Source organism: Astatotilapia calliptera, chromosome 2 (genome assembly GCF_900246225.1).
Source record: "Astatotilapia calliptera chromosome 2, fAstCal1.2, whole genome shotgun sequence".
NCBI classification, from domain to species: Eukaryota; Metazoa; Chordata; class Actinopteri; order Cichliformes; family Cichlidae; genus Astatotilapia; species Astatotilapia calliptera.
This window is the reverse complement of record NC_039303.1, coordinates 8039057-8062113: the sequence shown is the minus strand read 5'-3', so window position 1 is coordinate 8062113 and position 23057 is coordinate 8039057. Positions and strand designations below refer to the sequence as shown.

Here is a 23057-nt window from a genome sequence, read left to right as displayed (position 1 = left end):
TTTCTCTGGGTCTTTTACCATGTGTTATGAATACATTTTTTTTGGTACCGGTACTGGTTTTATTTTGTTGTATTTATCCGCGACGCCTTAAAGGCCGGTCTGTGAAAATATTGTCAGACATAAACCGGTCCGTGGCGCAAAAAAGGTTGGGGACCGCTGATTGACTTTTTCACAGTCAGTAATATGGTGATGACAAGGCAAAGCAATGTCTTTAAAATGTTGTGCTGGGATTTAAAGGTTGTGTTTCTTGCCGAACAAGCACAATCAACAGCCAATAATACAACAATTCACCAAGTCAACACTTATCTATTTAACAGTCCAAGTCCTACGTGTTCAAAAGGAGAAGAAATGCTTGGGTTTTGCTTTTAGTGTTTCTTCTTCTTTTAATTCAAATTTTATATTTTTCAGACTTCTATAATACAGTTAGATTATTGTCGGATTTAAACGTGTTTTCTTATTTATGAAAACACTCAAATATGCAGTATATTACCAACACCCTGCACTTAAACCCAGACTCCAACTTAGACTTTCATTAGGTTAAGGTTAAGCAGATAGCTGTTTTGAATCCTTATGGAGAGAGAGTTATGTTAATTTTTTTTTTTTAAAAACCCACTGTGTTGTACTGCTGTTTAACTGAGATGCACTAGGCAGCTGGCTCCAGTTGGTTGGTCTACAGTAAAATTCTGGTTAATAATAATAGTAATAATAATATTATAATATAATAAAAGGTATGACTATATGGTGCTAATTTTAAAGTGAAGCTGAATAATTGCAGACATGTTTATGATAAAATAATAACTGTTAGGATCTAACAGTAAAGCTTCACAGCTATTTTGGGCAATGCTGATGGCTTGCTTCATTGCCGTCACATCTTTCCATTCAGACATCAGTATCTCTCACTCTGAGCCCAGATTAGCATTTAGCAGACATTGGGAGAAAGAGAATTGCCTTTTGACCCGGTCCAGTTTTGCTTCCAGACTTGTACTGGCCAGTCCGCTTCAGCGCCACGTACATGTTTGGGTACTTCCTGGAGCGGTAGGTGTTGTAGTTGTTGCTCTCGAGCCGCTCTAAGAAGTAGCACTCATCTGTTGCTCTTCTCTGTAGAGAAAGACACAGAAGAATAATGCAAATAAAATATAACTGTTATGCTGTCTGCAGTGGATTTAACTGTGCCGCTTAGGTATAATTTCAGGGGCTGCAGATTAGAAAGCTACTGGGACACAGTGCCACCTAGTAAACTTAGATCAACTCACGAGCTAAGAACCTAAGAAGACTGTGACACTAGTTTGTAATATAGTTTAAGATACTCTGTTTGCTGAGTAGCCTTATCAGTATCCTCTGCTTAAACAGGATTTCTGTATAAAAATCAATCTAAGGGGCATCTTGTTACTTACAGTGGCATTTCATCACATCCTTTATTTTGTATATACATACATATATATAGGAATTTTGAGTGAAAATGTTTACTTTAATATAATTGATTTAATGAAATATGATTGTTTAATATATTCTGTAATTAAGTTTCCACCTAAAATAACTTTGTAACTAAATGCAACCTTTATTTTGACTGTTGTTTATTTACTCTGTGATTTGTGGTAATAAACCCACTTATTTAATAAAGACAGTCATACCTTTCCATGAATATAAGAACAATGTGTGCCGTAGTTGAACCTCACTAAAAATAAACAAGTCACGATGTCAGTCAAAGAGAAACTTGAAATTAACAGGACTCTTATAGGAATCTTATTGGAGAATGCTAAAGATGACAATCTTTAAAGTAAATGGTATGATTCTTGTGTTGCCACGTTGTTGTCCATCTATTTTTACCCAAGATTCTTTCTTAGATTTGTCCTTTGTAGAAAACGTCTGGCCAAAATCATGCTGGGCATTGACTCCCTATGCTCGGTCCAACTAAACCCTTTTGTTTAGTTTCTGTTTTTATTTGACTGTGACTGTGCTGCTATTAGTCAGAAGACATTTTCTGGAACAACAACTCAGTCTACCTGGTTTAATTCACTGTGCAAAACTCCCAATAATAAAATGACTTTGGTCCTAAAAATGTGTTCGTGGAAATGTTTGTAGATCAAAGAATATTAAAACAAGGCACATTCGTAGCTGACAAAAGTGACACCTGTGTGGTCGTTCAGAGATGCTCTTCTGCATACCTTTGTTATAACAAGTGGTTATTTGAATCGTTGTTGCTTTCCCATCAGCTGAGAGCTGTCTGGCCATCTTCCTGTGATCTCTGGCATCAACGAGGCATTTTTGAAGCAGCAAACTGCTGCTACTGGATATTTTGTCACCTTTTTAAACCCTCAATGTGGTAAATATTCAGACCAGCCTGTCTGGCACAAACAATAACGCAGCCTTCAAAGTCACTTAAATTACCTTTCTATTCCAATCTGATGGTCAGTTTGAACTTCAGCAGGTCATCTAACCATGTCTATGTGCCTAAATGCACTGATTTGCTGCTGGATGATTAGTTATACGCATTAATGAGCAGTGGAACAGATGCACCTACTGAATTAACCAGTCAGGGCATATATCTATTAATGTATATATTTGTGCAATAGGCAGTATTTGTTGATCATATGATTCAAAACAAATCTATCAAGATCCCCTCTCTTTCTAGATGACCCAACTCCAAAGCTAGATTTGGCACTTTCCAGACAAAGTGTTACATCAGCGTCAGTGAATTCTAATTTGCTTGACAACGACTGCTTTCACAATCTCTTGGAAGCAAACGATAGTGCAGAGACCATCACGTGGGTCTTTTATTGAGCAGAGCGATGCCTTGGGTGGCATTCTGCTGCTGTAGCTTCTCATTAGGAGGAGATGCCTTTTGCAAATGACATGGATTTTACACGAGCCTTCACAACCACCAAACCACATCAGTCACCAACAGTTCACACTTCCACAATAAACAGCAACAACTGTGGCAACAGACCAGCATTGGCATGAAACTGGAGTGGTTTACTCACAGCAACGCTGAAACTATAATAGCTTAGTAACAGGGAAAAGTGCAGTTAGGAATCATTCCAAGACTAAATACAAGTAATGCAAGGCAGCATATCTTTAATTAGATTAAATTATCATTATTTATTTATTTATTTTAATATGCATCAACAGTCAACAAAGTAAAATCACTGGTTCTCATTTGTTCTAAAAAAAAACTTCTGCAATTTTTTGTTGCTTTTATTATGTATTTCCAATATTATTATTATTATTATTATTATTATTATTATTATTATTATTATTAATAATAATAATAATAATAAAATAATAATAATAATAATAATAATGTCTTTTTTTATTAAAAAAATAAGTACTGTTCAATTTTCAGTCTTTCAGACCCAAAATGCTTAATAATTTAAGTATTTTTAATAAAAGCCTGCAGTTATAATAATTCCCAATTATTAATAATAATTATTAACTACTCACATGCAGGTATCCACACTGCTGGATAAATACTCAGTATATTAGTGCATCACTAAAACTATTTGTATGGGGTTTTTTTTGTTTTTTTGTTACAAAAAAGGAAACTTTCATATATTGTTTTGGAAGATTTGGCAGAGATGACTTATTTAAATGTGTGCAGTTTATGTCTTTTGCTTATTGATTGCATTGATTGATGCATCTTGTCAGTTGTGCGTAACTGTGGTCTGTCATTGTCCCGGCTTTGTGACCCAGTAGTTTGTGCTTGCCTTGAATTGTTGTTTAATATTATGTCTTTTCTCCTTATATTTCTGAGTTCTCTGTCCCTTAATTTTGTTTAATTTAGTTCCATTTCATGTTTAGTCTGTCTTAGTCTTCCCTCTGTGTTCCACGTCCTCTAGTATCTAGTTTCTTGTGTTAGTTATTTGTGTCTCCCTGGGAAGTCTGTTTTGCCTCCATGTTCATTTGCCTGTTTTCCCAGTCGTGTGTCTATCTGGTTCCTGTGTTCTCTGCTATCTCGCCCTCGTTCTGTGTCTTCCTTGTCTGGTCTCTGTCTGTTTTATTTTGATAGTCATTGTGTCACGTGCCTTATGTTCAGCTTTGCTTCCTCTCTCTCATTATGTCTAGTTTGTTCCAGCTGCGTTTCCACCTGTCACCCATCCTCTCATTATCTTGTGTATTATCATCCCCTCCTTGTGTGTACGCGTCCTGTTTACTTAGTCATGTAAGTTCTAAAGTTCAGTTTAGACGAGTTTTCTGTTGTTTGTGTTTAGTTTCCCGAACTCCAGCAATAAAGCTGTGTGAGTTCTGAATTTATCTCTGAGTCTGCAATTTGGGTCCGCTAACTGCCAGCCACACACACACACACACACACACACACACACACACACACACACACACACACACACACACACGACAGTGGTCTACTATTATAATTTGAATGTTCTGATGAGTCCAGTGCGAGAGGCTATAAACTTAATTATTTTTAGAATGGGAGGATTTCTTGTCACAGTACTGGAAAATATTTGGTTTCCAAAACACTGCAACCTTAATGCCTCTTGTCACAGAGCTGTGAGTTTAATCAAGTCTGTTTCATACAGATTAGCAAGATCCTTTATGGAACAGAAACAGCACAAGCTTTGTTGATGGAAAGACCGATCCAAGTCACTCACCGCTCCAAACAGTCGTCCGTCTCTGTTCATTGCCAGATATCGGTTTGCACAAATCCCTTTGATGACCACTTCTCCCACTGAGGTTGCCTGGAGTTGAAGCTTTACTGAAGATGAATTAGCAGAGACAGAGAGCAAGTTGTTGTTTAATGATGGGACGTTTAATCAAAGTGTAAAAGTGACTGCTGACTTAAAAAAAAAATGAATTTCTTCATTAAATCACAGCAAGTGTAACAGTGAGCTGTTAGAGAAACAGCTGCAGGTGCATTTCAACATTTGAACTGCAACGAGCAAAAAGACAAGAGGCATAAAACAGAGGAACGAAAATGCTGTTAAATTAACAAACAATTAAGAAAAAGGAAACCTTGATTAAAGGTTTCCTTTTTCTCATAAACAAGCCCACACACCATTTGAACCATGTGACAAGGTTATGTTTAAAGTCAATGAGCTTTAAGTTGCAAGATTTTCCTGACAAAATATCTGACTCTTATACTAGTAGACATTTTAACTTTCTTACTTTCCTTTCCTTAAGGGAGCTTATGTGCCAAAACAGGGACATGCCACTGGGAAAATCACCGCTGAGAGAACTAAGAGTCAGGCAAGTATGCCAAATACCTGGCATGCTCTCATATTTGGGTTTAGTTTCTTTGCCTCTGGACCATACAGGTAAGCGGTACAAAATCAAACCACCACAAAATCAAACAATTCCTGTGACATAACTTATGAATCCTGTAAAAACAGACAGTTACTTTAAAACAATGCATAAAGTCATATTTTGTATGCCAGTTTTCTCTATCAAATACTAAAGTTTTGGGCCAGTGAAGTCTCTGTCTTACTTAAAAGCGCAAGCCTTAAACTCAAATGTAGTTTTTTTTAAACTCATAACATTTTTTACCTGATAAATTCAGTAATATGTATATATTCTTTTCCCCATTTTTTATTTGCATTTTAAATGAAGACAATGAGTCTAATTATGCTGCGTTTAACATCTTTCAAGCATTACATCCAAACATCAGGTCCTGCTTCCTCAGTTGCTGGCAAATGATTTGTTGCTGTGGTTTCCTCTGTATTCATGGCACTGACTGATGCATGTGCCATGAATGAATGAAACATTATTATTAGCACAAATAGTTAAGTTTAATTACCAAAAAACACAGAATGGCATTACATAGTACCTGCAGGCTGTAAGATTGCTTATTCATGATCTTAAATGATTTATTTTTTTATTTCCCTTTTTAAAAAAGAGACATTGTTTTTCTTCATCCAATATATGCTCAGCAATCAAAAAGAATCCAGGGGCCCCTTGAGGTGAATAGGGGATCTCTTTAGAATGAGTCCCCATTAAGGGTAGACACACATCTGTCTATCATTAAGCTAGCTGTTTGGGTGATTCATGTTACAGATCAAAGAGGCAAAAAAAAAAAAAGCAATTGGTCCGAATGTACTGTGGTGTGTTCGATGTTCCTTGGATAGATTATGTGCTGAAATTTTTGTGAATGGCGGGAACCTGATCCCCGCTTCTGTAAAGTGTGCTCTGGGGTCTCCTGTTGTGTCCAGTTTGTATCAGAATTGACCCCAAGGTTCTTGGATCAAAAGTCTCTTACACAAAACACAAACGGATGGAGAAGAGTCCCATCTACATTAGCATGGAAATTCTACTCGAGGACCCTAGGATATATTAGGCAACATTTTTCATAACATTTCCTATTCTTACTGGCAGGTTTGTCTGTAGAAGCTGGCAACTCTATCCGACCCTTAACAAAAGGGCCATTGAGGAAGCACAGCTCAAGTCATAATAACTCTTAAGAACTATTTTGGTAAAAAGCTAAACGATTAATACTAATGGCCGTTGTATGACGAAGTGTGAATATATTCCTTCCTTAAACTTTCTCATGTCGTCTACAAGATGAATCTCTCTGGATATTTCATAAACACTTATAATGAAGTATAATTAAACGCAATTGAATTACCGGTATCCTATAAATAGCCTCTCACTCCTTGAACTGGCATCAGGCATTTGTTTGAAATGTCACACTGTACCTTGTGCAATACACTTCCAAGCATCCAAGCATGTGTTTTCCAAGGAAAAATCCAAATTTCATGTTCCTCTCCTCCCCTCCTATTTACAAAAGCTTAGGGCACATTTAATCAGTGACAGTGACGCACTGAGGAATGCTACAGTTGTCCATTAACGTAATCACGTTAATGTTTACCCTTTCTTAAAAAAGGGGGCGCTCAGAATAAATATTAATTCAATGTCGGCACAGATGACTGGTCTGAGGGTAAGATAATTTTTTAACAGGGTTTTATAATAACTTCATCAGCCTCAAAGACGCAGGAACTCTCAGATTTGCTGTCTTTTGTGACGTAAAATATACAGTTAACAGTGTGACTCAGCATGGTGATCTTCATTTGGAGCACTAAAAACATTAAGCATGTTCCATCAGAAGTCCCACTGATGAATAAAAACTGAGGCGTGACTCTTTAGTACTGAGGTTATTATACTTTCCAGAAGGTGACCTACACACATTTGGTTCTTAGTGTTCGCAAGTGGAGAATAATCATAATTCAAATGGAAAATTCACATAATCCCCCTATTATTTATCCACGATATTTAATTTTTTGCTTTGCTCTTTCTTCTCTGTTGCATGTTAAAAACAGAAAATCAAGAAGTGCTGTGTACTGTGTAAAGTGAAAAGAAGGAGACTGGAAGAACTTACTGTGGGGGTCGTTTTTCTCTCGTATTCCATCCACTCCTCCATCAGATTTTATCCTCAAGAAGAAGCCACCATTTTTACAGTACAGCCTTTTAGGGTCCTTGAAGTTCCCAGGAGGAAAACCGCTGCTGCCGCCGTCTTCAGGTGTAGCGGGAAGTGTTGTGATTCCTCCCGTGGCCATCAGGGTTAGGGACGTCGTCTCCTTCTTGAGAAGTGCAGCAGTTCACCGTGGCCTCTCACCTCCTGCTAACTGCTGCCTGTACCCTCTTACCCTCCTCCACACAAACTGATTCTGCTTAACCTCAGAGGTCAGCTTGCTTGAAAGGCCCCCCTCTCAGGGCAGCAAGTGCCCTTTGAGTCCTGAGAATTTGAAGCAGTAACACTTCTACGGACTCCTATGCAAGATCGAAATCTACAATTTGTAGACGCTTGTCTGCCGTTTGTAGAGCTGGCAGCTGCTTTGCCAGTGTACTTTGAGCACACTGGTAGGGGGGATGCATGCAGGTCGCTTCTTTCTTCTACTCTTCTTGCAATGGAGTGTTTAGAGCAGGGCAGCTGGCTTAGATCTGTGTGGAAGGCTTTCCCCTTTGGGCCTCAGTTCGCATGCGCCCTAGGAGCACCAGCACACACACACACATGCTCACGCCCACTAATGCTCACTGATTTAACCAACCCAGCAGAAGTCGGGAAAGGAGAGGAGGGCAAAGAAGGGGGACGTGCAATTTGGACTCTGAGACCCTTCGGAGAGCCAAGAACCACAGCAACCATGTGAACAGAACCAGTGTTTTCATTCATCCAGTCTGTTCAAGAGCAGGAAAAGAGGGACATAATAAGAAAGCCAACAGAGGCATCTTGGTAGTGATTCAGTAAGTGCTATTCATAAGTGAAAAAAATAACAATGTAAAGTAGAAATGCCAGTAGATGAAAAAGAAACCGTCACGAGCCAGTTATTTTAATTGCTATTCTCAATTTTCTCCAAACCAGCTGCCTGGATGATGAGTGATGAAAGTTATTTATCCAGGAGGAGGTCATGCATTTGTCAAAATAGGCACTTACTGTTCTGGGCTTCTGGGCAAACGTTACCACATCTGAAGCTTGTGTGGGACCAGTAGAAAGTCAGCTGTGCTCCTGGTTGACATCATGCTAACAAAAAGTTTTTGTTCGACAGTATCGGCTAAATGCACATATTATATACACATGCAGTGAAAAAAATATCTACCAAATATTATTAGTGATACACATTTATACCTGTATAGTACTGTACAGATAAAGTAATGACATAACAGTTATAACATTGACCTCACCTTACCTCAAGTATAAGCTCAGTCTTCAGGCTTTACACTTTTACATTTCTACATACACAGCACAGCCAGGGGACTAGTAAGGATGTAAATTGACTAGTACTTATATAATGCCTTATCTATACCTGTGTGTTTTCTAACATTCACACACACACAGATGCAAGTCGGGTTTTATCATCTTGCCCTTGGATGCTTTGGCATCAGGGATCCATATCAGGGATCCACCAACCTTCTACCTTAACTATTGCTGCCCATATAGGAATTTTCAAATCAGCATTTGTCACAATCCTGAATACTTATTTAAATATCTTTTCACTGGGAAAAGTTAAATATATGAGAGGTACAATGATGACATATGGATACACTGATCAGTCATAAAATAAAAACCAGCCAGATATCACGTTGGCACAAAACAGCTCCCATCCATCATAGCAAGGACACAGTACCACTGCGGTGTCTTGTAGTATCTGGCATATAATCCATGGTTTGGCACAGGACACTGGCTACAGTTCTTTCAGGATTGTGGGTTATGGCATGGGGCCTCCATGAATCAGGCTTTTCCAGTTTATTCTATGGAAGCTTTATTAGATGGGATCTGCAGCGCCTATAGGCAGGATTAGCATGTTGGGCTATTTTTTTATGTTTCAAACTGCTCTTGAACAATTTTGTGGTGTGGCAGAGTTCAGTATCCTACTATATCCTGCTGGGAGTCTGCTGCTGTCAGGGGGTGTCATTGCCACTGAGGGTGAGGGAAGCTCTGATATATGATATGAGAATATGATATATGCCAGAGAATATCCACATGAATGCTCAGAGCGAAGGTTTGTAGCAAGATGATCAACATTCAGCTTCAGTTCATTTACTTCAGTGGCATAAAGAATTGCTCATTTGGCACGCTTGTTGCGAGGCTGTAATCAGCAGCTTACAATAGGATGGCCGAACTCCTCACCCTATCTCTAAGAGAAATGCCAGCCACTCTTCTGAGAAAACTTGTGACACACTTTTTAAAAAAATGTTCAACTATATTTAAAAAATGCCTCAGCTGGCCTTTCTCCTCATAATTTTATATTTAAAGTTTTTTCATTTCCTACTTGTCATTGCCCAGAATAAATACTCCATCTATCTGAATCATCTCTCAGAGAGCCCTTTAAGTTTTACGTTATATAAATTTGTTAAGTGATTCGTGCAGACAGAAAGGAGGTGGACTCACCCTGAACTCTCGGATGTGTCACCAGTTTTGGCGTTCCAACCTTCCTCCCCAGTGTTGTGTGTGTTACGTTATGTCATGCCCTCCCCTCTCAATGCTGCAACAACACTGAATGATGTCTGAGTCAAGACTATTCCGTCTCCACCGTAAAACCTTTGTAACACTTTTATTTCACTGAACTATTTTTAGGGTGTAATGAGCTTTGCTCTCTGTGACCTCAGAGGAAATGGAAGACCACGCAAGTCATTGAAACCGTCACCTCTAAAACACAACATGCAAAAAAGGGAAATTTTTCAAGACACCAACCAAATTGAACAGTGCATTGGGAGCAGTTCTTGAATTTTCCAAGTCGTAATCATTTTTACTTATTTTAATATAGGTATTGTATAAATAGCCTATTACAAATTTCTATATATGTATAAGTACTCTAAAAGCTGCCCAAACTGCAGACTTTCAAAATATTTATGTGACCTTTAGGTGATTATGTAGGATGGAAAGTGTTAATGAAAGATTTCCAGGATTCGAATAACTGACATCACCTCTGAAAATGTATTTTAAAGCACAGACACTAGTAAGACTTAACCCAAAACATTTACTCTGTCTGGAGGTGTTCCTTCTGCATCAACCATGCCAGTTATGACACAGAAAGTCATAAAAGAGCCGCACCTGGCACAGAAGCAGTGTCAGCATTCAATGTGAGCAGTACTAGCCAAACTGGAGACACTTAATGAAGCTTAGGCAAATATCATTAAGCAAGTGTTCGAAGACAAAGAAGCACAACAAAATTCAGCCCTCGAGCAGGAAATCTAATTGTGGGTTTGGATATGTAGCAGTATTTTTCCCGGCCTGAAATGTGTGCGAAGTCAACATGTGTTCAAGGATATGTATAACCTAGATCAGGTTAGTCATGATTGTTTTATTATAAAATAAAAGTAATGTTTAAGGGAATTTCCAGGGAGAATAGAGAATCATAATGACAGAGGACACAAGGCCAAGTTAATTAAAAATAAGAAAAACTACATTTCTTGGTTATTCAACATAACTTTATTATTTATTATTTTTTTAATATAAGTTTTAGAAAGAATTCTGAAGACATTCAGAAAGAGGATGTCTCCCCCTTGTGGCAGAAAATAGGTAATAACATTTTTCAAAAGCCCTTCACTGTATTATTTACAGCATATTTTACAAATCACTTTGTTTAGGAAGAAAAAAACAGTTTGTCTTGTAGAGTGAAATCTTTTGCCTGAATATTCTACATGAACATCACAACAGCAAGAGACTGTTCTCGGCAATCTCAGTTTTTTGGTCTACGCCTGTGATAATCTCTGCATCCGTCTGTAAAACCAAGAAAACAAGATCTAAGGCTTTCCTCCATGCTTCCTGTTTCACGCTCAGATTATCATAGATTTCCACTGCTCGTGCTTCATTGGGTTTTGGTGCTGTGAAGACTTCATTATCCTGATTTTCACTGTTTAAGAAAAGTTGTGGGGACTTTGCAGCATTGCCTAGATAGTCCTGCAGTTGTTGGCACACCTCAGTCCTAGCTTTGACTTTTGAAATTCTTCCAGTGTTAACCATTACAGTGGATATGTAATCTATTAAACCATCTGCCATGAGGTCCAACACTACACGCCTGTAGTGGTTGGTTCCTCTCTCACCGTTCTTTTCTCTGTGACACATGACATGATACTCCACTCGCTTTTGTAGGTGATGAATGCAAAGCATTTCTGTCCCACACGCCCCTGGTAGAAGAGCTCTGTCTTTTAGTGCATAGTGTAAGCGATAAGCACAGGCCCAAAACTGGTCCTCCAGGGCCTGAAGCTTTCCATGTATAGAGCTTGTAAGGATTACTGTAACTAGCCCGCTGTTGCTGCCAGTTGAGATATTCACAGCCAGGGAGTACTTCTCGTGGCTACTGAGGTCTTTCCATATTGCAACCTTTGCCCCAGTGCCAACATTTTGCTTGCTCAGTTGCGCAGCAAAGGTTACCGGAACAACTCCAGACAAGCTGGCAAATGTCTTCAAAACAGAAGCCTTCACATTTTCCACTACAAGTATACGATGCCTAAAACAGTGCTGAATCACTTTTTCACAAGCGTGCCCATGGATTAGTATCAGGTTCACTTCCAGGTTCAACAGATGTGTCGCAGTCCGTTCCACCCATTCGTCCTCTTTGCTTGAACTCGAAAAATCTATATGATCCCTCACACGGTGCATACCTGTCGGCCTGTTAAAGCCAAGATGGCGGTAAGAATGTGATAAATCTCCATTTATGAGAACAACCTTCAGTTGTTGTTCTTTTAAGTGATGAGCGACTGTAGCCTGTTCAGCAGATAAAAGAACAACACAGCCAAATACAACGCACCCCTGATCCTCTGGTAAACCAGGGAGCATACAAGTCACCACTTTAGTAATGTCAAACATGGGATAGCTCACATCTTCTTCATTAGTTTTTGACTGCATCTGAATAACTTCGACTACAAGTTTCATTGCATCATCACAACCATGACTCAGTCCCTCAGCAATGTGTACAATGTCAGGAAGCTTAGGCTGAGGAGACTGTAGCAATACTTTGGAGAAATCTTCAGACTTCATCTCACAAAAATGTCTGCTGAGTTTTATTTTTCTCTGTTCACCGACGGTCAGAGTCTTGACGTCAAACTTTATTGTTCCCTGCATGCTGCACAATGCAGGCGATGAATATTTGATGGGTTTCTTGGACACTTTCACAGCACAACTCTCTAACGATGTCACGCCCAGACCATCAATTGAAACGGCACATTTCCTGCAAGCATCCAGACATACATCCATCCCTTCAGACATTGCTGAGATTATGTTCCCTACTGAAATTCCTCTCTGAAGACAGTCCAGGGCAACACGGCTCCAGGCCCCCGCTAGGAACAGCAGGCATCCCGACCCTGTATGGTAGACCTTCTGGTGGGCTTGAATAGTCTCATAAACAAGCTGACCCACTGCACAGGTCAGCTCCATGGTCTCAATAATGCGAAAACACGAGCACACAAGAGCAGACTCCCCACTCTTGTCATCTTGGATAAACTTGTACTTTATACAAGGGCCCAAAGAGGAATGTGAGATTCCTGCCAGCGCCAACAGTTTCTGCAGTCCAATATGCTGTCGATGGTTTATGATTGTACTTCCCAACATCATTCGAGGACTGTGAACTGTAAAAGAAAATTTTTAAGTTTGGTCATTTCTAAACAAAAAAAAAGTCCTCACAAACATTTGCTTTAGTTCGGAAACATGATTTGTGTTTTTAAAGTAATAAGTCACAAGGCACAGTAACTAAGTATAGGCCCTCAGATTTCCTTTTCTATCCATCCATTCTCTTCTGCTTAACCTTATTTGAGTCACGAGAGGGCAAGAGCTGATCCCAGCTACCATAGGGTGAGAGGTGAGGTACACCCTGAAGAGGTCACCAATCTGACACAGAGCACACCTCCTGGAAATTCAAATTTATTATAAAGTATGGTACTGTAATCCTCAAATGATAAAAGATTTGTAAGAAACTAAAAGGACGCGGGGGAGGGGGGATTGCGGGAATAGCTTTTTTTAATGGCCCTATTTGTTTTTATGCTGTTTCTTTTTTTTTAAATGATAGACCATCTTCTACTGCTTCTTTTGCCTGCTCCCTTCAGGGGTCGCCATAGCACATAACCTGGCTCCATCTCTACCTATCCCTACCTCTGTCACACCAACCCACTGCATCTCCTCCTTCACTACATCCATGAACCTATATGTTGTCTTCCTCTTTTCCTGCCTGACCTAATCTATCAACCTGTTCATCACCACTGTGAACAAGAATGGGCTCAGAGCAGATCCCTGATGTAATCCCACCCCCACCCATCTGTCACTCCTACTTCAAACTTCATCACTATCCTCATAAATGTCCTACACCAGCCTCAGATACTTCTCTAACACTACTCACTCCCTCATGCAGTACCACAATTCCTCTCATGGCAGCCTATTGTATGCTTTCTCTGGAGCTACAAAGACAGCCTGAAACTGTTTTGACCTTCTCCACATGTCTCCATCAACATGTTCAAAGTGAACATCACATCTGTAATTCTCTTTCTCGGCTTGGAGCCGTACTATTGCTTACTGATTGTAAACTCTCTGGTTAACCTAGCCGGAACAACTGTTTTCCTTAGTTTAATGGCATGACGTCTCAACTTTACAGATATTGTAGAAAGTTCTAATCTAGTTAATTAAGGGTTTCAATCATTTTTATGCAGAGAAGCCTTAACCTAAGTCATCACTGTCAACTGAGCTGTTTTCACTGTCAGTGTGGGCTTTTTTTTTTAAACAAAAAACAAAACAAAAACAAAACTCGTTTTACTCTGATAACAGCAATTAAAATAGCAGCTTGGCAAGTTTGATATTTTGTTTTTTTCCTTTTTGTCCAGGGAAACCAAACGGTTCATAGGCCTTTCACCCCCTCATCACGTGTCTTTTAAGATTTAAGCAGTTAACAGCCAAGCACTACGAAATGGAAAATCGTATTTGCAGACAGATGGCAATCAGCATATTGACATTTGACAGATATAATGGGTGCAACCCACATATTTTTTAGAGGTAAAACATTGCTACTCATGAAAAACTGACGGGTATTAATTATTCCTCCAACACTAGCAGCGAGTTTTGTCAATGCCTGCACTTCACTCAGCATCTTACAAGTCAGCTTACAAGCTAAGCTAACAAACCAGAGACAAGTTTACTTCAAAACTGCCCGTGTCTGTACCTTAATCCAAGAGCAGAAACCCCCCCCACAGAAATGACTCTGCAAAATGACGCTGTAATACAAACTTTTTACTATCCTCAATGAGTATACTTTTACCTTATTTCAATAGTGTACGAGGCATTTATATTACGCCTGGTCCAGCTCAACCGATTAAACACTGCGCATGCGTTTTGTTTCCTAGTTGCTGGGCGACAACAAACTGTCCGTATGATTGGCTGAAACTGTTTTAACCCGCCTACTATTTTTTGTGATTGGTTAATCAGGTTTCGTCAGCGTGCTTTCATCATTTGTATTGGCTCTCTCGGATGTCTGTTCACAGAAAAACTACACAGTCGTTGCTACCTGATTTGTTGACATCAGACCATCAAACAAAACAGAGGTTTCCCCGTCGGGATCATTTATTCAAATGGTGTGCATTTATTTAATTATGTAAAGTAGCTTTATAAACGAATGTTTAATGAACATTTTAAGAAGCTGTGAGATTTGCCATAAAAAGCCGTTAGTTTTAACTTGATTCTCTTCGGTCTCCCGGAACAGCATTTAAGCTAGTTAGCACAATAATGACCTAAAATAAGATATGTACCGCGAGTCTCGTTGCTGTTAACTTAGTAACTTAATAGGTAGCTTTTGTGATGTATTAATATTGTATTTCATAGGCTTCAAGTTACCGGAAACCAACTTCCTCGGCTAGCCAAAGGAAAAAGACGGATTTAAAACACGACCTGACTGAGGAGCAAAAGCAAGAAATTAAAGAGGCTTTCGATCTCTTTGACACAGATGGAACTGGAACAATAGACGTGAAGGAGCTCAAGGTTGGCTTTCTAGTTAAATGTGTAGTGATAAAAGTTAAGTAAGGAAAACATACCGCGGTCACAACACCGCAGCAGCTTCAGTTTTCTTTACTGTTATCTGTGTCACAGGTTGCCATGAGAGCTCTGGGGTTTGAACCAAAGAAAGAAGAGATCAAGAAAATGATTGCAGACATTGATAAAGAGGGTTCTGGAACGATTGACTTTGGTGACTTTCTCAGTATTATGACACTGAAAATGGTGAGTGTTTTACCGAAAGGAACAAGAAAACTTCTCTGCAGTTAAGTTGGAAGTTTTACTGTCTGAAAATAGCACTGTCCTTAAAACTGTTGGGGCTAAATCAAGCATTTGTGTGTTGTTTCGACAGCTGTTGTTTTGGAGCAATTCTAAACATTGCAAGAATTTGCTAGATATAGTATCTCTCTCTCTCTCTCTCCCCCTCCCTGTCTCACACACAGACACATTTGTAAGGCTAGTGTATTTATGGGTTGACCCATGAAAAACTTGCCAAATCATCTCTGCCAGTGCTTGTTCTGCTTTTGACTCTTGTTGGAGCTTCTGGTACCTCAGATGTTGACAATCAGGTGCCTGATTGGCATCTGATTAGCATGGGTCCTGCTACAGTGAGCAAATACATCATGGCACCGTACATGCAAAGTCACCAACACCTTTATGGCTTTCCTGTGTCCTAAACAAATAGCACAGTAACAGTAGATCATAGAAAAAGGTTTTCTTCAGACTGAAAAAACTATAGATAACATTTAGTGTGGCCACCTGTTCTTTACATTACAAAACATATTTCCATTCAAGAGTTATAAAATATACTGCATGCACACTCTTTATGTCTGTGCTTTGTAAAATGTGCTTCACTTCATTTCCTACACACATTCTGCAAATTATGTTCATATTGGACTGCATTTGGAGCAAAATTTAAAAAAGAACATTTTGCATGTTTTTAATTTGTAATATATATATATGTGTATTCATTTTTGATGAGAACAGAGTGAGAAAGACACAAAAGAAGAAATACTGAAGGCTTTCCGACTCTTTGATGATGACTGCACGGGAAAAATCTCATTCAAAAATCTCAAGAGAGTTGCCAAGGAGCTGGGTGAAAACCTCACAGATGCAGAGCTGCAGGTATAGAGATTCTTCATTACTTTGGAGTACTTACAGTTTTGCCCCTACCTGCCCCTGTGTGAAGAAGTAATCCCCCCTCCCCTTTTTAAATCATGAATTGATGACTCATCCAGAAGGTCACAAAGAACCGAGAACAACATCTAAAGAAAGTTCCAAGAGTGAGTTCTAACCAAAAAGAACATAAAGGTTATTCTCACAATTGCCAAAAATGTCTTGTTGATCTCCAAGACCTTGACGACACAAAAAGTTGAACTTTTTGGGAAGGCTTGAATCTCGCTACATCTACAATAAAACAAACAGCATTTTATAAAAAGTACATCGTAGCAACATCTGGGCCTGCTTTGGTCAACTTGACTTAATTGACGGAACTTTGAGTTCTGCTGTCTACCTGAAAATCCTAAAGGAGAATGCCTGACCATCAGTTCATGCCAGGAACGTATGCACACTCAAGTTATTCAGCAGGACAATGATCTGAAACACACCAGCAAGTTCACCTCTGATTGGCTTAAAAAACAACAACAAAGAAAACACAAGTCACGACTGATTAAGGTGCTTTGGCATGACCTTAAACAGGCTGTTCATATGGCTGAATTAAAACAGTTTTGCAAAGAACGGTAGGACAGACTTCCTCCACAGTGATGTGAAAGGCTGATTGTCTAGTTATTTCGAATGCTTGATTGCAATTTCTACTGCCAAGGGTGGTAGGACCAGTTAATTTAGATAGCTTTTTTCCCTTAATTAAATTAAAAACATATAATCATTTAAAAATTGCATTTTGTATTATCAGGTTATTGAAAATGATTCCTGAGGTAATGATGTTCAAAAAGTTGGGTTTTGAGAAAAAACCCCCCATCTTGAACAAAAACAAGATTTTGAATTTAGATTGTGATATTTGTAGTGGGTGTAAACTGATTTAATTTTTAACAGAGCGTTTTTCAGTTCTGATAAGGGCTCAGTAATGCTGGGAAAAATGAAATGAATTAATAAGAACAAAGCTTTTCGTACTGCTTTGCTGCTCAGTACTTTGAGAGCCTGCAAGTCACTCTGCAGTAACTATTCATAGTGTAAAGATTAACATTTTTATATGTAAATGAACCGGTGCATCGCTTTTCTACTCTACTTTATATGCCTCATTCAAACACACACTCATACAAGCTCTTTTTTCCTACACACAAGTCCTTTGTTGGCGACTTTCAAGCCTTTGAGTCGCCGAGCAGCTGAATAGGGGAATAATGTTGACGCGCCCGCTGTTTAAAACGTTAGTCAAAGTTCCAAGTTAAAACTCCTTTATTTGTTATCAAATCCTTAAAATCCGTAGAAAAACAGTGATCAAAAACATTCCAAGCTTGAGCGGTCAGCAAAAGTCGACTTCCCCCATCACCCACTCATTCACAAAATTTCCCTCGGGCCGTGAACAGGTGATATAGCAATCACTATTACAGACACCACGTGACCCAAAGCTACGCCTATCCATAACATTCCGGCCCCTAATTATTACATTTTTACAGTAATAATTACACATCCAACACCACAACTCACAACACACACTTCATCATATCACAGACACCCAGTGAGACAACATAACATACTCAAAAAGTCCACCAAAGTTATTTTCTCATGTCTTCTCTTCTGTCTGCACATGGTCAGTCAGTCATAGGCCAGAGGTTACCAGCACTTAGCCTAAATATAGTCAGTCTGATGTACATCTCATAACATTAAAGTCAATTTAAAGTTAGTTATGTCACACTGTGTCAAAATGTCATAATCATGGGTCAGAAGTCTCCTGAAGAAGGCATATCTTTGTGATGGGTCTGCACACATGGCTGGTTGGGGTCTTAATCCAGACCTGACGCACAAGCCCCTTTTCATCTGGTGCAGCTCCGGTGACTCTCCCAATGATCCAGGAACCACGAGGTGCAGAATCATCCACTATAAGGACCACATCTCCGGGAACGAAGTTGCGTTTAATCCTTCCCCATTTCTGGCGCTCTAATTCTGTGACTGGGACTCTCTTTGCATATCCTCTAGATATAAGATCTGTCATGAAGGCAGTGTAGTCTTTGTGAAAGTCTTTATCTCTGATGAACCTTTTCTTCAAACCTAAGGCTCGTTGCTCAATTGCACGGTTGTCAGGCATTCTTATGTCTCGGTCTTTTAGTGGCAGGGCAATGCTGTAGTGCCAATCCCCCAAAGTCACCGTCTTGCTGGCCAATTCCAGGAACTTCAAGTCTTCCTTTGACAGCCCCATCTGTTCATCATTGCTGCTCTCAGGAAAATCCATCTTGAACTGCTGTTTCCATAGCTTGTCCAGTATGACAGCAGAAACTCTGTTGGCGGTAACTGTTGCCAAACATCCTGGCCTTCCACAGCATTCTCGATTAAGTGGCCCATTCACAGTCCAGCCGAGCACAGTCCTAATGGCAAAGGGTCCATCACCTACACTCCAGATGACCTCCAAAGGTTCTAGAGCTCTGGGCATATTCATGCCAATCAAAAGCTCAACATTGGCCTTAATTTCTGGCAAATGAACATGCTTCAAATGTGGCCAGTCAACCAGGTCCTGTTGATTTGAGATGTTACCAATATCTACAGGCATTTTATGCTGAGTGAAGAGGTTAGGCATATCACAGTACATGTCACTGTCCAATCCAGCAACTTCAAGTTCAGGTACAATGAAACTGTCCACCACTTTCTCCTGTCCCATGGTGCGCAGGAGAATCTTTGTCTTCCTCCCAGCAATATTCAGCTTGTCCATAAGACCCACTGTACAAAAGGATGCTGAACTCCCATGGTCCAGAAAGGCATACGTTTCCACTATTCTTTGACCTCTCTTTGATTTTACTTTAACTGGCACAATGGCAAGCTTACAGTCCTGTTCACCAGCCCCAGTAAGACCACTAGTCTGGATCGTAACAGGAATGTTATCTGCCTCATTATTAGGTTTGACTTCATTCTTCTCTTTGTGGTGGATATGGAGTATACTTGCATGTCGGAGGCCACAGATTTGACATGAAAGGCGTTTTCTGCATTCTTTGCTTATGTGCCCAGTACACAAACAGCCAAAACAAATGCGGTTCTTTTTAAGAAAAGAAATCTTCTCATCATGAGGTTTCTTATCAAGCAGAGCACATGACTCCAGTGTGTGTCCGCCTTTGCAGAAAAAACAAGCCTTCACAGTGCTGTGACGATCTTGAGCCTCTATCTGATTCTGTCTCTCGACGTCAGAGACTGTTGTGGCGAAGCTACTTCCTTTAGCTTTTAGATGTGGAGAACATTTCCCTCCATTGCTGCCCTTGGCTGCTAGATGTGTTGCTGGAACGTCACATAGATTTCCAAAGATGGGATCTGTTACAATTTTAACTTGACGCTCAAGGAAGGAAACAATGTCAATGAATGCGGCTCTGCGATGTTGCCTCTCCTGAATGTCATATGCTACTGTTCGCCATTTGTCTTTTAACTTATATGGCAGTCTTCTAATCACAGCAAGCATATTGGCAGGTGTATTTAATTCAGAGAGATCATTAATCTCTTCCATTGCATTGCAGCATCCACGTAAGAACAAACAATATGCCTGAAGAGCTTTTCCATCTTCCGATCTAATCAGTGGCCATGAGTGAACTTTGTTCAAATAGGCAGATGCAATCACATGTCCATTCCCAAAGTGCTCATACAGCAGAGTCTTTGCCTTTACATATCCAGCACTTCCAGACATATGTTGGCAGCTTTTAACAAGTTCATTGGGCTGCCCCTTGGTGTACTGTGCAAGATAATGCAGGCAGTCACCAGCATCGCCAGTCTTTGCTTCTATGACCTGTTCAAACGAGCGCATAAAGGCCTGAAAATGTAAAGGGTCACCATCAAAGGTTTGAATCTCCCTTTTGGGCAGTGAAGAAAGACTTTGCTGATGGACCAACATACAAGTTAATTCATTTTGTTTTTCCATAATGGACAACAGATTTTCATTGGCTACTGGAAGAGCAGCTTGTAGCTTAGGCAAAGGTGGAATTGATCCAAAAGCATCAGAAGGCCCCATAAAAGCTGGTGCAGGCCTTTCCCTTTTGATATTCTGTTGCACTGTTTTTACTTGAAGCTCTGCATTCCCAGTGATTGCATTTCCTTTTGTAAGCGTCTGAGGAACAAAAGTCTCTGCATCCGCATTAAGAATTTCAAGGCTGTTTCCCTTTGTTTTAAAATATGATTCCATTCCATTAGATTTCCGTGAAGCGACGCTCCGCATAGCGGATCCAGTTCTCAGCACGTTCACCTTTGCAACAGTTGCAGCTATATCTGCTTCAAGCTGAAGTTGTTCTTTCTTTCTCCTCAATTGTTCCTCTTGTTCTTCAAGAGAGTGTTTTTCTTTCAGCATATGTTGACGTGCGAGCAAGGCGGCCATTTCAGCTTCTGCCCTGAGACATGCAGATGAAGTAGATGATACTCTTGAGCTTGACCTACTGCCTTGATTTGACACACTGTCGGATGGCAACACGTCATCATTAACATCATTCTGAGGATTAAGAGATAATTGTGGTTCTTTTCCAGTGTGCTCTCGAACCTCCATTTCTCCTCCCAGGGAAGTTTCCTGTGACTGTGCCTTGTCAGATGATGGCCTCCCTGAATGTTTATCAGTTTCAGAAAGCCATATGTTAACATCCTCCATAAACCCTTTATTGTATTTAGAGATGCTTGAGAACCATGTATTTTGTTTATCTTTCTCATCAAATGAGATTAGAGAAAGTAAAGATTCATGCAATGCACTGGCATCCTTAAACAGGTGTGTTAACTCATCAAACTGTTTTTTGACTTGTGAATGATTTTTATCATCTTTCATTAGCTCTTTAAGAGACATAATAACACTTTTCATTTTGTTTACATGCCTTTTCCGATCTGTTTGGATGGTTTCAATTTTGTTTGCAAGAGCTTTCTCAGTGAGGGAAGTTATTCTTTTATCCTTTTCAGTTTTTCCAACAACAGATGCAGCCTGTGATCCACTCATTTTAAGCATTCAACATAAGCAGCATGCCAAAATCCAAAACAAAGGCAACAGCAATTCCTTCAAACTCAGTTGAACGCCTGCAGAGCCACAACTCACACACACCAAATCCAACAGCAAACGTAGCGGTGGGCGTGTCACAAAAACATCTTTGTATGGTCAGAATCCAAACTGCGTTCAAACAAACAATACGCAGCACAAAAACACAGTTTACATACCACCGTCGTCTTCTCCTTATCTGTCGGTCTAGCCGCTTTTACGGGTGTAGTGGCGGCGGTGTGTGGGCTCGCATCGGCGTTTATTCAGCGCTGATTGCGGGACGGTCCATTGCCGTTGCACTTTTTGCTGACAAATGTTGGCGACTTTCAAGCCTTTGAGTCGCCGAGCAGCTGAATAGGGGAATAATGTTGACGCGCCCGCTGTTTAAAACGTTAGTCAAAGTTCCAAGTTAAAACTCCTTTATTTGTTATCAAATCCTTAAAATCCGTAGAAAAACAGTGATCAAAAACATTCCAAGCTTGAGCGGTCAGCAAAAGTCGACTTCCCCCATCACCCACTCATTCACAAAATTTCCCTCGGGCCGTGAACAGGTGATATAGCAATCACTATTACAGACACCACGTGACCCAAAGCTACGCCTATCCATAACATCCTTTCTGTCTAACATTCACATACAGTCGTACTCCAATGAGCACATCAGAGAGCAACTTGTTGTTCATTATCTTGCACAAGGATACTTTGGCCTGCAGACTAAACCACCAACCTTCCAGTTAGTGGATGACCTGCTGCACCTCCTGAGCTACAGCCACCCCAGCTGGCTTTGTTAAATATACTAAAGTACAAAAAAGTTGCTCATTCTGAAGGGGTCAGGTGGGATCCTTTTGCTGGTTTGACTGATTTTAAATTTGCTACCTCATATTTAAAATATTGTAGTACCTCTACTACAGTAAATTGTATAAGTGGTACAAACCGTAAAGTAATACCACATGTCCGGAAGCCAAGAATTTTTTATTTAAAGAACAATACATACTTAGAGGAACCACTATAAATACATTTCTATATAAGTACCAAACATATTGTCTCTCTTCTCATATCTCCCAGTTCCTCTAATGTTGGTATGTTCTTACATGTCACAGTAAAATAGTAGTAACTGTATTATTTTAGGTGGGGTTTTCCTGGGTAACCTTTGCAGTCAAATGCCATGCATGAAACACAAAGTTACCTGAAGTCAGTGTGAGAATTGTTCCAGTTTGATGCTCTCACTTCCTTCCCTTTGCTACATCACATTTATTATCCTTTCAGGAAATGATTGACGAGGCAGACCGAGACGGGGACGGTGAGGTCAACGAGCAGGAGTTCCTGCGGATAATGAAGAAGACCAATCTTTATTAAACCTCAGTGTCTTAGAACCTTTGTATTGTAACTTTTTTTGGAACATTAGTTTTGTTTGTATGGAAATATTTTAATATGTTGTATCTTTGCACACGCTTTTATAAAATTGCAAAACCAATAAATCTATTTCATCAGAGA

At 39.8% G+C, this 23057-nt stretch overlaps 3 protein-coding genes across 3 annotated transcripts; 1 reads left to right on the top strand and 2 right to left on the bottom strand.

The window, feature by feature from the left end:
- Positions 1–111: 111 nt before the first annotated feature.
- fgf2 (fibroblast growth factor 2) lies at positions 112–8242 on the bottom strand. The gene is made up of 3 exons (XM_026183455.1): positions 7325–8242; positions 4608–4711; positions 112–1098 (listed from the first exon to the last, which is right to left on the bottom strand). Exons 1-3 carry the CDS (start codon positions 7500–7502, stop codon positions 913–915), a joined length of 468 nt encoding a protein of 155 aa, XP_026039240.1. The 5' UTR covers positions 7503–8242; the 3' UTR covers positions 112–912.
- A 2682-nt stretch (positions 8243–10924) lies between these two features.
- On the bottom strand, positions 10925–14763 carry bbs12 (Bardet-Biedl syndrome 12). The gene is made up of 2 exons (XM_026183433.1): positions 14685–14763; positions 10925–13011 (listed from the first exon to the last, which is right to left on the bottom strand). The coding sequence occupies exon 2, from the start codon at positions 12995–12997 to the stop codon at positions 11093–11095; it is 1905 nt and encodes a 634-aa protein (XP_026039218.1). The 5' UTR covers positions 12998–13011; positions 14685–14763; the 3' UTR covers positions 10925–11092.
- Positions 14764–14854: 91 nt separating this feature from the next.
- On the top strand, positions 14855–23057 carry cetn4 (centrin 4). Its single transcript, XM_026183443.1, has 5 exons — positions 14855–14997; positions 15245–15400; positions 15509–15637; positions 16400–16537; positions 22830–23057. Exons 1-5 carry the CDS (start codon positions 14995–14997, stop codon positions 22917–22919), a joined length of 516 nt encoding a protein of 171 aa, XP_026039228.1. The 5' UTR covers positions 14855–14994; the 3' UTR covers positions 22920–23057.